Source organism: Manis javanica, chromosome 10 (genome assembly GCF_040802235.1).
Source record: "Manis javanica isolate MJ-LG chromosome 10, MJ_LKY, whole genome shotgun sequence".
NCBI classification, from domain to species: Eukaryota; Metazoa; Chordata; class Mammalia; order Pholidota; family Manidae; genus Manis; species Manis javanica.
In genome coordinates, this window is record NC_133165.1 from 7092327 (window position 1) to 7105324 (window position 12998).

General features: G+C 46.2%; 1 protein-coding gene across 2 annotated transcripts in view; it reads right to left on the minus strand.

Moving 5' to 3' along the window:
• Positions 1–12998, minus strand: part of USP7 (ubiquitin specific peptidase 7) — a 60976-nt gene that overhangs the window by 14298 nt on the left and 33680 nt on the right. For both annotated transcript variants that reach the window (XM_073214729.1, XM_073214730.1), the window contains exons 3-11: positions 12134–12332; positions 9987–10125; positions 9201–9289; positions 7078–7186; positions 6075–6205; positions 5538–5592; positions 4473–4553; positions 4285–4375; positions 1458–1540 (exon numbers count right to left, since the gene is read on the minus strand). In XM_073214729.1, the coding sequence (XP_073070830.1) occupies positions 1458–1540; positions 4285–4375; positions 4473–4553; positions 5538–5592; positions 6075–6205; positions 7078–7186; positions 9201–9289; positions 9987–10125; positions 12134–12332 (977 nt within the window). The remainder of the gene's footprint in view (positions 1–1457; positions 1541–4284; positions 4376–4472; positions 4554–5537; positions 5593–6074; positions 6206–7077; positions 7187–9200; positions 9290–9986; positions 10126–12133; positions 12333–12998) is intronic.

Below are 12998 nucleotides of genomic sequence, written 5' to 3' on the forward strand. Positions count from 1 at the left end.
AAGGTGTGCTTATGGGACACCCAGAGAACAAGGACAGTGGAGGACAACCAGCGACCAGCTGTGGCGTTCAAGGACACACACACTGAGGAGCGCACACTCAGCCCTCATGTTCAATTTGCTTCTGAACACGCACTGATTTCACCAGCAGGCCCCTTTCCCACAGCGCCACCCCACCCCCATTATCACCTGCCCATGCCACAACACCCCACCTCCTAAGCCTGGCCTGCTCTGGAGAGGTCCGTGCCCCCAGCCCTCACTCCCCTCCGTATCTGCTCTATCTTAGCCATCTCTTCCTTCCTCACGCAACAAGCCAGTGCCAAACTCAACCGCTACCGGGCCGTCAGTGGTCCTCATCCCAGCTGTACCTGCACCTCCGGCTTTCCTTCCAAGCTGTGTACGGCACTATCGACACCTGCCAGAACTGGTATCTGTGAAAAACCACACCTATCTAGCAATGTTCTCTGATTTACATCAGTGTGTTTAAGAGGACAGGCTATCTCTGGAAAGAAAAACAAACCCAATAACCTATTGCCGTACAAAGGAATGGCACAGGTTTACTACAACTTGAAACAATAATAAAAAAAATATTTCTCCATCGCTGTCCACTTAAGATTATGTTTCTAAAATCTGTATTGCTTGTCCAGACCCTAAAACACCGAGTGTACAAGGGCGATTTCTGTAAGCTGACTGAAGTGTTTCCTAAGTACATCTAGCTGCGTGTTTGCAAAGTGATTTTCTGATCCACAACTCAGTGTCCTGAGTTAGCCCATCCAAGCAGGGAATTGGCAGATTCATGGCCCACTGCAAAATGCGCACATTAGCACATCATTATAAATCTGCAAGCTTAAGAAACACAGGTCAGTCTGAGAAGTCATTATGAGTTAGGCCAGAGTCAAGGCCACACACCCTGGGTGTCCGCATGATGTACCGACAGGCCCCCCGTCCGCGTCCTTCCGCCTGCCCACAGTGCTCACTGCTCCACCCCAGCCCCGAGTCCCCGTGGGGCCACGTGGACAAGCAGGCACACCAAGTACTCGCCGAATGAGGAACAGGAAAACACTACTCGTTCTAGAACTCGTGAGCCTCAGAAAGCCGTTCCCTCACATACAAGAAAACAAAACACACCGGGCCAGACCAGGGTCCAGGCGGCTTGGAGACTCTGAGATGGGATAACCCAGGGAAAAGCTCCGGCACAGACACCAGTACGTGAGGAGGGGAGTCACGGACCAGAGAAAACGCCTTCAAACGTGGGACAGGGCTGTGTGCGTGGGTGGCGAGTCTCCCTGACCAGCAAGCTGTGCTTCCATCTCCTGCTACACGTCCCGCCCAGCCCCACCAGGGACCCAGGCAGAGGCCCCAGCTGTGCACAGGCACACAGGATGCTTTAGCCCACAAGTAAGCCTAGGATCTGGAAACGGGGTGAACAGCCACAACAGGACCAGCTGTCTCGGGGTTACCTGCAGGCCGTGCTCCCCAGCATCGTACTTGTTGTCCCCGTCGAGCTGCTCTACGGCCACATAATCCACAAACGACTCAAATACTTTAAGGGAAAAAGAGAGAGAAGTCAGCCAGCGCCATGGCCAAAGCTCTGAGCATGACACAGCCCCGCCCAGGTGCTCAGGACGCTGACGGGGAAGCAGTAAGTGGCCACGAGCCAACCTCAGCTTGCACTGAAGGCGAGGGGCCTGTGCCAGTACCACCTCCAGGGGAGTGTCAACTCAAAGGGCACTGACACGGCTTCTTACGGGCGTTACAAGCGGGAACACGGTCAGTGTTTTAATAACTTTAACAAAGCAAAGTAACATTAAAGTCCCAATTCTGACCAAAACTTATTATAAAGCTACAGTTACTGAGGCAGTTTAGAAGAGTAGGACAGTGGGGGCTGGGGAAGAAGGCACCAACTTCTCTAAGGGACTGGGACCAGCGGGAGAGGCGGCAGACGAGTGGCTAGGAGAACTCAGCCCGGCATCTGTGGCACAGCTGCTGGGGACGCGGCCTCTGTAAGCAGCCCTGCACTACGCAGGACACACCAGCTCTACGCCTACGTTTGTGCCCGCAGGAACGGAACATGGGCATCCAGCAGAAGCCTGTGCAGGAAGAAAGTTCACAGCAGCACCAGCCACCAAAGCCCAAAGGCAGAAACCATCAAATGCCTGTCAGCTGGTGTTGGACACAGTGGGGCAGCTGCTAACAGCACCCTGCGTGACTGACACGAAGGGGAGACCGTCAATGTTATCACCCAAAAAAGAAAGAAAGAAAAATATGTGACGTGATGGACAGGTTCAAACTAGATAGGAATAACCCTTTGGCAACATATATTAAATCATCAATCACAATGTACAATTAAGTATCTTACTATTTGTCAATATAACTGCAATAAAGCTAGTGGTGGGGGAAGAGTGCAGCATGTCACCAAGGACAACCGACGGGCCCCAGGAAGAGAATCTAGAAACCAGTCTACACAAGCAGGAGTGGCTGGTGCTAGTGGAGGGTCACCTCAGAGCCACAAGGAGAGGTTATGGGTACACCTGACATCCACACGGGGTGCGGGGTCAACCCTGGCATCCTACCACATGCAAAAAATCCTATTCAGAGTGAACTATAGGTAAGTAGCTAATGACAGATAATAGAACATTTTATGACTTCAAGCCAGGTGTTCTTAGGACACAAAAGCAAAGACTGATGCACTGGATTTCACTGAAATCATGAAATTCTGGTAAACAAATGGCAACATTTTTTAAGAGTAAAAAGGCAAGCCTAACACTGGGGAAGACCTTGATAATCCAGGCCAGAACCAGCGTCTGGCGTACATGAGGAACTTCTCCTGCTCCAGTCACAAGAAAGTACAGAACAGGACTCACTCTCCTGAGCGGGGCAGGCATAACCCCGGACAACGGCCAGTGTGGGCCACAGGCCCTAGGAGGCCTCGGTGGCCCCGGCTCACCACAAGGGGACAACTTTGAGAATACGAGCAGCTTACGGCAGCTCAAGTCTGTAAGGCAGAGAGCCCAGAGAGAAGCTGCATGGGAAGAGCAGCAAGGCCTGCAGAGGGCTCCCCCAGAGCCTTCAGTGAGCAACGAGCAGTGCAGAGAGGGAGCCGGGAAAGAGGCCCCAGGGGCTCACCAGCCAGTGGGAAGACCCACAAACACGGGGCTTCAGGCTGAAAACTCAAAGGGAGGGGCCACACTTCAGGGGACAAATTAGTCGTAAACTAAAACCTGAGGTGCTCCCACTTGGCAAAGCCTAAAAACGAGCCTTAAAAGAACCAAGCTATTTCCAACTAACTTTTAAAAGTTAAGAATGTCCAACACCCAACAAGATAACATCCACAATAGCTGGGATCTAAGAAAAAGGTCACCAGACATGCAATGAAGCTGGAAAATATAGCTGACCATGAAGAGAAAAGTGAATTAACAGAAACAGATCAGAAATCAGAGATGACAGAATCAGTAGCTGAGGACATTGTTACTGATTGGTCTGTAGAGTAGTAGATGTCCAAATTGCCAACAACCATTTGAAAACGTAACTGCTTCACTGATCTTCAGGAAAATGCCCATCAAAACCAAGACAGCACCACCCTCCCACCCAAGCGTTCAGTCTGATCACTGACAGTCCTGGTGTGGACGTGCAACACCTATGGAGGGTGGGACGGAAATCAACAAACTGCCCTGGGAATCTTGCTGGCTTTACACCCATCACTCTGAACATATGCACACCCTGTGAGGCAGCAGTTCCATTCCCCATAAATGCAAATAAACGTGTGGATATCAGCACAAGAATAGTCGATGGGCCTCGTGCTTACGAGTCTTAGCTTTGAAAACAACTCAACTATCAAGAAAAGAATGGTTTCAAAAAACTAGTGGTATATCCCCCAAATGGAATACTATAAAGCAGTGAAAGCAATGAACTTATTGCTACTTGCAGAGTGGATGAATTTAAAGAGAAATGAGAACCAGAGACAACATCCTACATGATTCCATCTAAAACACATGTTTAAAACATACAGAACTAACCTAGGACAGGACATCAGAAGCCCAGATAGCTGGCTTCCTCTGCAGAGGGGGAGGTAGTGACTGGGAAGGGCCAGCATCTGTTCTAGCACATGTTCTGTCTGTTGGCCTGGGTGGGGCTCAAAGACCTGTGTTCAATCGGGGAGCTCTACGCTCCTCATTTGGGCAATTTTCTTTCTCTGCCTACATTTCAATAAAAATCACTTGCGAAATGAAGCACTAAACCAAAACAGAAATCATCAAAAGGCCATGCCATTATGCTCACAGAACTTACTGTTTTTCTTTCCTTTTATACTCAGCTGGATATCATAATAATCTTCTCTTCTATCAGACCGATAGTCTACTTCTTTACACTGGATATACGACTACAATCAAGGAAAATAAGATGGCTTAAGAATTCACTCACAGTATTAGCATTTTAAAACCACTTCAAATTATTCTTTAAAACTGGTAATCACATACCACCATCTTGCCTCTGAATAATTTAGGTATGGTGCCTTCTACACACGTGCCTTTCATCTTATTTTCCACATTATCAAGCAACTGGAAGAGAAAATTTTGGCTTTAGGGGTATGTCATGCTTAATGCTTAATACACAGTAATTGAAAATTTGACTAGTAAGTTTCAACGGTCAAAGAAATTCTAGACTCTAAATATTATGACCTTTGGCATGCAATTATAAAAAACATTCAACATCTTCTTCCTCGGTTGGATATTTATAAAAATGTCTACATGCAACAGTTGAGATTAACCCTCTACACAGCCTTTGGAATGAATTAGTAATCTGTAGTGCCTTTAGAAGCATTTTTTATATTCATTTTACCTCTGTGGAAAAGCATGTAAATTGAGCACTAAACTTAACTCGTATTGGTCCACACCAAGAGATTAATGAGGTTGAGCCTGTCAACAGGATTGACTGGTTTGTCCATGGATATTTAATGAACTGGATTCAATCCAGCTAGTGCTGCAAAAAAGAAAACACACCTTGCCCAGCCAATCACCTTGAATAGCCATTTCATGTTCTGTGTGTGTGTGTGTGTGTGTGTGTGTGTTTCGTCACAACTGGAAGAATGGGAGTTTGCTAGTGACTACACATGGTCTGGGGGAGAATCACCCACAGAGATCTGCCTCGATTAGGACTTCTGTGCAAAAGAGGGTGGATGCTACAGAGCTAGATAACTACTCTAAGTGAGGCGGGAGGCCAGGGCAGCCACTTAGCCAAAGTGTTGTTTCATTAACTCAGGGAGATGCGCCAACTTATTTAGCAAATTAAAGTATTCTGCCTACTATTATTTAAATTCAAGTTTCCCTCACACTTCCTCTGAAATAGGTTTTTTTCCAATTTTTTCCTGTCTTTTAACTAGATAGATCCTGCCTTTTCTGCCTTAGTTTTGGTCCTGAACAAAGATAGGAATTACTTGAATTACAGTGATGTGAAGTAGGCCTGAGGTTTTATTTAATTATAACTCCTAACAGTGCTTCAAAATATTCAGTGTAAGTAGTGTACCACTATAGATGAACACTTACCACTCGACACAGCTCTTGAACATCATGTTGCATGAAGCTATCTAAAGTTTCCCACCTTGGAAAGATGAAACAAACATTTATATTTAAACTACCAAACTTTTCCAATTTGAATAAAGTACAAGCAACTCAGATTTTAAAGCTAAACTACAAATAGGCTATTATTCTTATGTCCGTTTTCTGAGATTTTCTGGAGGGGTCATAATTCAAAGACAAAGTGGATTTCATGTGAACACCAAATGTCCACACCTTCATCTTGTTCTGACATCTTAGTGCAAGGGGAGGTGGTTTTTGTAAGCAAGTCTGCATATGAATGAAAACTATACATGTCCACCTCGAAAGGTAAACTAAGAGGGAGAACTATTTTCTCACGCGAAATTCCAAAACATAGCTTCTATTTTCTAAGAGGTCAAACACACTAACTACAATGATGAAAACAATGACATGATGAAATGCCTTTGCTCTGCTCTCAGCTCCACTATGCACTCACTCATCCTGAAAGGAAGCAGCAGAAGGGACGGGCAGGTGCCCCACACATACCCGAACGACTTTGTCAGCTTCTTGGTTCCCACGGGCTTGTCGCTGTGCTGTAACTCGTAGAACACCCTCTGCAGCGCCAAAGGCACGCTCTTGGATGAGTCGTCGCCCTCTGTTGGCATCATGTACACTGCCTGAAAGGATTGATTAAGGAATAAAAATGGAATTTTATGCGAAAAGTATCCTTTCTAACATCACAATTGCTAAGGTAGCTGGTAGGGCTTTTAACTGTTCCCCAAATGGGTGAGAAAGTTTTTTTAAATCATGAAAGTCTTTAGAGACAATCTAGAAAATACAAGAAAGTAACAAATAATTACCTATCGCTCACCAGCCAAAGAGAATCACTTTTATTTCGTACTTCTTAGAGCAACATTATTAAACTGATGAACCAAGATTTGATGAGACTCATGCTACTGAAATCCTCCGCATTCAGTGCTCCACACACTCAGTCCTATCACGTTTAGAACAGTGCAAACGTCCCAGGAAAAGCCTGCAGCCCAGCCGGTGGTTCTCCCGCGGGAGCACCTGCTGCCTGCAGGGCTTCACCGTGTTCACAGGCACGCCTACAGTGCAGACTGCCTATCCCTGACACAGTCAAAGGACACCTGTTCCTTTTTATTCCTACAAATGTAAGTTTTATCTGTAAGTTAAAATTGAACTTCACAGCCAGCAGTTTTTCAACTAGTCAGTTTTGGATATGCAACTTTTCAAATGCTTCTATACCTTTCACTCAAATACATATACATATATATATATAATTTCTAGCCCAACAAAATTAGGTTGGTCAGCTGTGGGAAACTTTCGATCACCCAAGTTAGCTTTACAAGCATCCAAACACTGACGAATGAAGATAAGTGCAAGCATAAAATGGGGGCCCCTCTCAGGGGACAGCACCATGGTGCCACAGAGGGACACGGCAGCTTGGTGAAAGCGTTCAGCTCGTCCCTTAACACTTGAGAGAAAAGGGTGGGTGGAAGGTTGAGGGAGAGAAATACCATCCATTTACCTTTCGTAGTTGATTTGTGAAAAATAAAGTCTGCAGCAGGCTGTTCATGTAACAAGTCGCTCCCTGATTCTTTAAACCGACATAGCCCGTGTGCTTCTTTGAATCCCACCTACAAGATCAGTTTGAGGTTGAGGGAAAACTGCACAGGACACCTACTTGCTTCTGCAGTGTGTGTGGAGCGGTCGGCTTTACGTCAGCGTGCAGCCGACATCTCACTACTGAGCACCATCACCTCCTTCCCACCATCCTGACAAACGGATGATGACCTAGCAGCCCTCCAAGTGGCTGAACCATCGCCAGGGGCAATGCACCGAGGACACCGGGTCCAGGCGTTCTTATCACACGGCTCCCTCCAACACTGCCAGCTCTGCTTGCCCAAGCGCACAGACCAGCGCAAGGCCAGCCCCGGCCCTGGGGAAGCAGCTTACACACCGCGGGCTGATGGCAGGGGGACGGCACCATTTACCAAGATCGCCACTGTGGCCTCCATTCTACATGTGTGTCCAATGGACTCCCACAGCAGTTCTACCACATAGGTATCAGGGCACATGTGTCATCAGCAAGAAATGACCAACAGCTGAAACCCCTTTTCTACAGAGTCACATACACAGGAAAAAAGGCATGAGGCTGGGCACAATTTAGTCATACAGACTTTTCAGACTTACGAACTCCTAGAGCATTCTCTCTTTAGCAGCTCTTTTGGTGGTTGGCAGGGAGAAAACGTGGATTTCCTCAGCGTTAACAGTCCCCACTGCCCACTCCCGCCAAGCAGTAATCGGAAGCTAAAGAGATTGCCACTTGAAAAGAGAAGCATCCTCCCACCTCCTCCCCAGCTTCCTCCGTATATAATACGAAGAAGACACAAATAAGATTGCTACCAGGCACAGCCAGTACTAAGGACACAGGCACTGAGGTCAAGAGGTCAGGGTTGACGGAGCTCTGTGAATCCAGGGTTAGTCCATGTGCCAAATGTATGTTAAATTGTTTTAAAAATTGGCAAGAAAATGCAAGGATCCTGAATTATAGATAGCCGTTTTAAAAACTATGATCATAGCTTTAGGAGGTAACACTGAACAGGTTTTGTCAAGTGAACCGATCCAAGAACTCTGGATTGGTCAGGATGAAAAACATGTCCGATTCTCTAGTCAAGAGATGAGAAGATAAAAAAGGCCCACAAACAGTTTAATTAGAAATGTTTTGTTTTTGTGCCTCTCCCCACCCTCCATATCCAAATACAACTCAAGCACACGTTTTGAAAAGGCTACTAGAGAGAAGCCTCATTCCTCCTGTATCAGCTAGCTGGGTTCATACAAATGCTAACAGATTTTGCTTTTTAAAAACTCCCAGGTCCACACCCGGGCCACGCTGGCCAGGACCTGGACCAGGTACTGGCTCCTTCTTGGCTGCCCCAACCCATCCAGGTCCACCATGCAGTCCTGCTGCCGAGCAGGGCCATGTGGGAGCAGAGTAACATGAGCAAGCCTGGTGTGTGCTGCTCAGCTGCGTCCGGACAGCACCTCGTGTAGCCCAGGGCGTGAGAAGGCAGCTGACCCATGATCCTGCCTAGTCTACCCCACCCTGACCCCATGCACCGCCCAGAGACCCAAGTGTCTCTGCCGAGCCCAACCAACTGCACACAGACCTCCCTGGATGGGACGCCAGGTTTGCGTCCCTGCAGCTCCCCGCCTCCCCTGTAGCTCCTGCCCTGCCTCCCTTCATCACACACTCAAGTCACTTGCAGATCTTACAACCCCACCATTTCCAGCAAACACGGATCACATCCTGCCGTAGTTACGCAGAGACTGGCCTTAACTCCTCCGCCTGACCAGTCATATGATCTTTATGAGGACAGAAACCCATGGCTGTCTTGTTGACCTAGTGCACAGCAGTGTCTGGCATACTGAACCTGCTCAACAGCACTGCTACACAAAGGAGTGAACATGAAACTGGCAGACAGATCTGTGTACTCCACGTGTATGCATTCCACCCATGTGTGCGAGGCGCAAGCACAGAGAGGGGAGGGGGCTAATCACTGAGTGTACATATCTGTTAATATGCTAATGCTTCCTTTGCTACAGCACAAAAGACATTTCTTAGTAGCACCCAATTAAAGAAATACTTACGCAACTCCATGGGGAGCATCCGCCTGAACGAAGACTTCAAAAGTGACTTTGTCATCATCTATAAATCCTTTCTCAGGATCAGTCACTTCCTATAAAAAAATAAGAACATCCACCTTGATAAGAACACACAAATGGTCACTTCACTACAAAGACACAATGACCACAGTACCCTGTACTTTGGTAGATGAGAAGGCTATCTTCTCAAACACCCAACTGTGCTTCTAGTTTTGCTGTGTTTCGCTTGTTTTAAAGTGTTTCCTGAATAAAAATAGCAAATAAAAACTTGGCTCCTCTGGGAGCCATTCCAGACGTACTGGGTGGGGGCTCAACGCCATTACACAGACGGAGGAGTCAGTGTCTGCTCCTCAGAACAGGGCTTAGAGAGGCTCCAAGCTGGAGAACTAAGGGCGACATTTCTGAGAATGTTCTACGGTTTCCACCATCTGCAAAAAGCAGCCAAAATAACTGATGTGAGAATTAACAAAGTTATATGAAACCATCCTGTACTGTGGCTGACCTAGGAGTGTCCCATTCGGTATTACTTCTTTTAAAGGAAAATCAGCCACTGGGAAAGCCGTAACAATGCTTGACAAAAAGCTGAGACTTAAGTCCTGTTGGCTGCTAAAAACCTGAGCTAGAAAACTGGAGGAAACACATTTCACAGAGCCAACTTACAAAGCAAACATCCTAATACTAAAATGAAGAGAAGAAGAATGTGAGGAATAAAAGAATTCGGGGAGTCACGAGCAGTGCTCAGATTATTCACTGTAATGCATGGCTACTTACACTCCAGGCCATGAAATTGGAAAAGCCCCAGTCATTTTCTTTATGGAAGAACAAATGACTAATTCGACGACTGAACGACTTCTCGTCGTCTCTGTAATTTATTATCTTCAGCACTGCCTGTGCATGGCAAGACCACGACCTGTACAAAGAAATTAATCCAAGACTCAGTCAACAAATTTAAAGTCACAGCACACAAGGATTCCCCATGTTTCCTTTCTTTCTCTCTTTTTTTTTTTTAAGAGGGAAGATGGAGGCTATTTATATTTAATGTAGAAGGAGGCTAAAAGGTTGTGGGGGTGCCCCTATGGAGTCTGTTGTGAATCAACTCACATTTATTTCTAGAAAATTTTAAGCATTTTTTTTTATTGGGCTCTATGAAATAGTTTCTGAACTTTAAATACTTGTCTTTAGAATTTGTAACAGACTATATCATTTTTGGTCAAATAGTAGAATTGACCCTAAAACAACATGGACTTGAACTACACCAGTCCACTAAATGTGGATTTTTTTCAATAAATATATTGGGCAATTTTTTGTAGATCTGCAATAATTTGAAGGAAAAAAAAACCTTTTCCTTGCTCTAGCTTACTTTGTTGTAAGAATACAATATATAATACATAAAATATACACAGTATGTGTTAACTGTTTATGTATCGGGAACGTTTCCTGTCAACAGTAGGCTGTTTGTAAATTTTTGGCAAGTCAAAAGTTATGCTCAGATTTTCAAATGCATGGTCAGGGGGAGGTTGATGCCCCTAGCCTCCCGTTGCTCAAGGGTCAATTGTAGTATCAATATCTTAAATGTGTATTACATAAAAAGAATGGAAAAAACAAAGAATGGTGATAATGCAATTTCCTAGAGAAACAGACTTAAAGCTCTTCCTTCTACTAAGAAAGGTGTTGCTTCTGAGCACCGTTCCTGCCCCCTGCAGCTCCCAGGTACTGATGCCCCATGTTCCTCCCCCCACATAGGCATCCGGAGTTCTGAGCGTGGGCACCGTATTGTGACCACAAGAGAAACGGGCCCGGGTGCCAGCGAACAGGGGCAGACCACCAAAGGATCTCTGGATAAATGCTTACAAACCAAAAGGGAATGCCGCCCTGAAGTGGACTGCAGGCTGACAGCTACAGTGGCTGTGCAGGGAATGTTAGAACAACTGTGCCGTGACTGCAGAGTGCTTAGAACAAACAGAAGGAAGGGAGCCGCTGCTGCTGAGGATGCTGAACACAGGGTATGGGTGGCTCACTGCTTTCCCCAAATCCTGTTCAGGCAACAGGTGTCAGCCTAAAATCCAGCCCAAATTCTCATCAGATCAGATCATAATGTAAGCATAGGAAGAAAAAATTCAATCTACGGACAGGCCCTGGCTGCACCAAAAAATTGGCTTGGCCCTTCTTGGAAGTTCAAGCAAAAGGGAAAAACGAGGTGGACTGTGTTTCCCTGAGCTTTGACAGGGAGGGCGGCAAGAGCCAGGGCCCTCGGGGAGGAGGCAGCTTTCTTACAGATCCTGATGTGGAATGAGAAAGACAGGGTGACTAAGCGATCTGGGACTGGGATGCTTGAGATAATGGGGCTTCTGATGAACACCGAACAGTGACAGTTTTTAATGAAGGGAAGAGTTCAAACTTTTGAGATTGAACCAACAGTCAGAAAATGGAAAGCCCCTACCAGATCTTTGGTTTCGTCTGCAGAGAAGGACCACAAGACTTTTCTCAATTTTAAGACATTTTCTAATATACCCTTTTCTGGTTAACAGGCAATGAGGAGGACGTCAGGGCCTGGGGAATATTCTTGACTACAATTTCCCCCTCAGGTTATTACCAGTAGAGTAAGCATTACACCGGATCACTCAGCAGTCAGCTGGTCCAGTCGGGCCCCGATCCCATGGTCCCTGGGCTGGCAAATTCTAACATACAAACTTCAGTTGTTTCATTTGCAAGAAAAATTTATCTTTTCTAGTATGGATAGAGTATCTACCAGTGAATTTTAAAGACAGAAACGTATTTCATCTACTTTAAAATCAGAGGGTTATGTAGAGGCAGCAAGGAAATTCAAAGATTCACAACAAGGCTTGAATGAACTTGGCTTCCAATAATGTATCACAACTATTTGTGGATTTGTAATTGCATCATTTAAACTGTCTTACGTGGAATCAGATTCGGCATTGCACTGGAGAAAGAATCCTACGCTTTTTTGGTGTGGTCTGTCTGGATAAAAGCGAGGCATCACCATGATCTTCCACGGCAGATTCCGCACAAAGCACGGAGGGCTAAGGACCGACTCACTCAGTCTGCTGAAGCGCTCCACAGTGAACTGAAAGGTGGCCTCGGAGCGCCAACTCGTGTCTGCAAGAGAACACCTTGTAAGTCACAGGGCCCAGGCATCGCCAAACCCTGGAAGCCCAACGACCAGAAACTATCCTGCATGGCTGCGATCTGACTGCTGGAACCCAGCTCTTTGGGAAAATGACAACGGCTAAAGAATGACCCAGAGCAGTGAGGTGGCATGCAGCTTCTGTGACTGAATCCGAAACTCAGGAGGCTGACAAGACACACCTGCCTTCCCTCCTGGACTCAAGAGTTTGGGGTGATAAGAACATCTATTATTCTACTCTATCCTTGTTCCCCAGTAATCCTGAGGGGGGCGGTGAGGCCTTGGAGAGGACGAAGGACCAGCTCGGGTGACGACTGTTAAAGGACAGGACATGTGGAAGAAAGGGCTGGAGGCCTGGGCCGAGTCTGGAGACGAGACACCGAAGGGGCACTGGATTCCCAGGCACAGGCGGCCTTCGGAAGGAGGGAAACAGGGATGCCCACAGAAGCACGGCACTATTTAGAGGTAAGAAGGTTGCTAAGCAGTTAACCTAAAAACAAATGTTAACTTCATTAGCTCACAATTTTTGTGAAATACCAGCCTGGACTCCCTAAGGGGAATAATTTTGTAAAAAGAAAGAAACTGATAATCTTTTCAACATGAATAATATAAACTATTAAATTTACTCAGTAAGACTG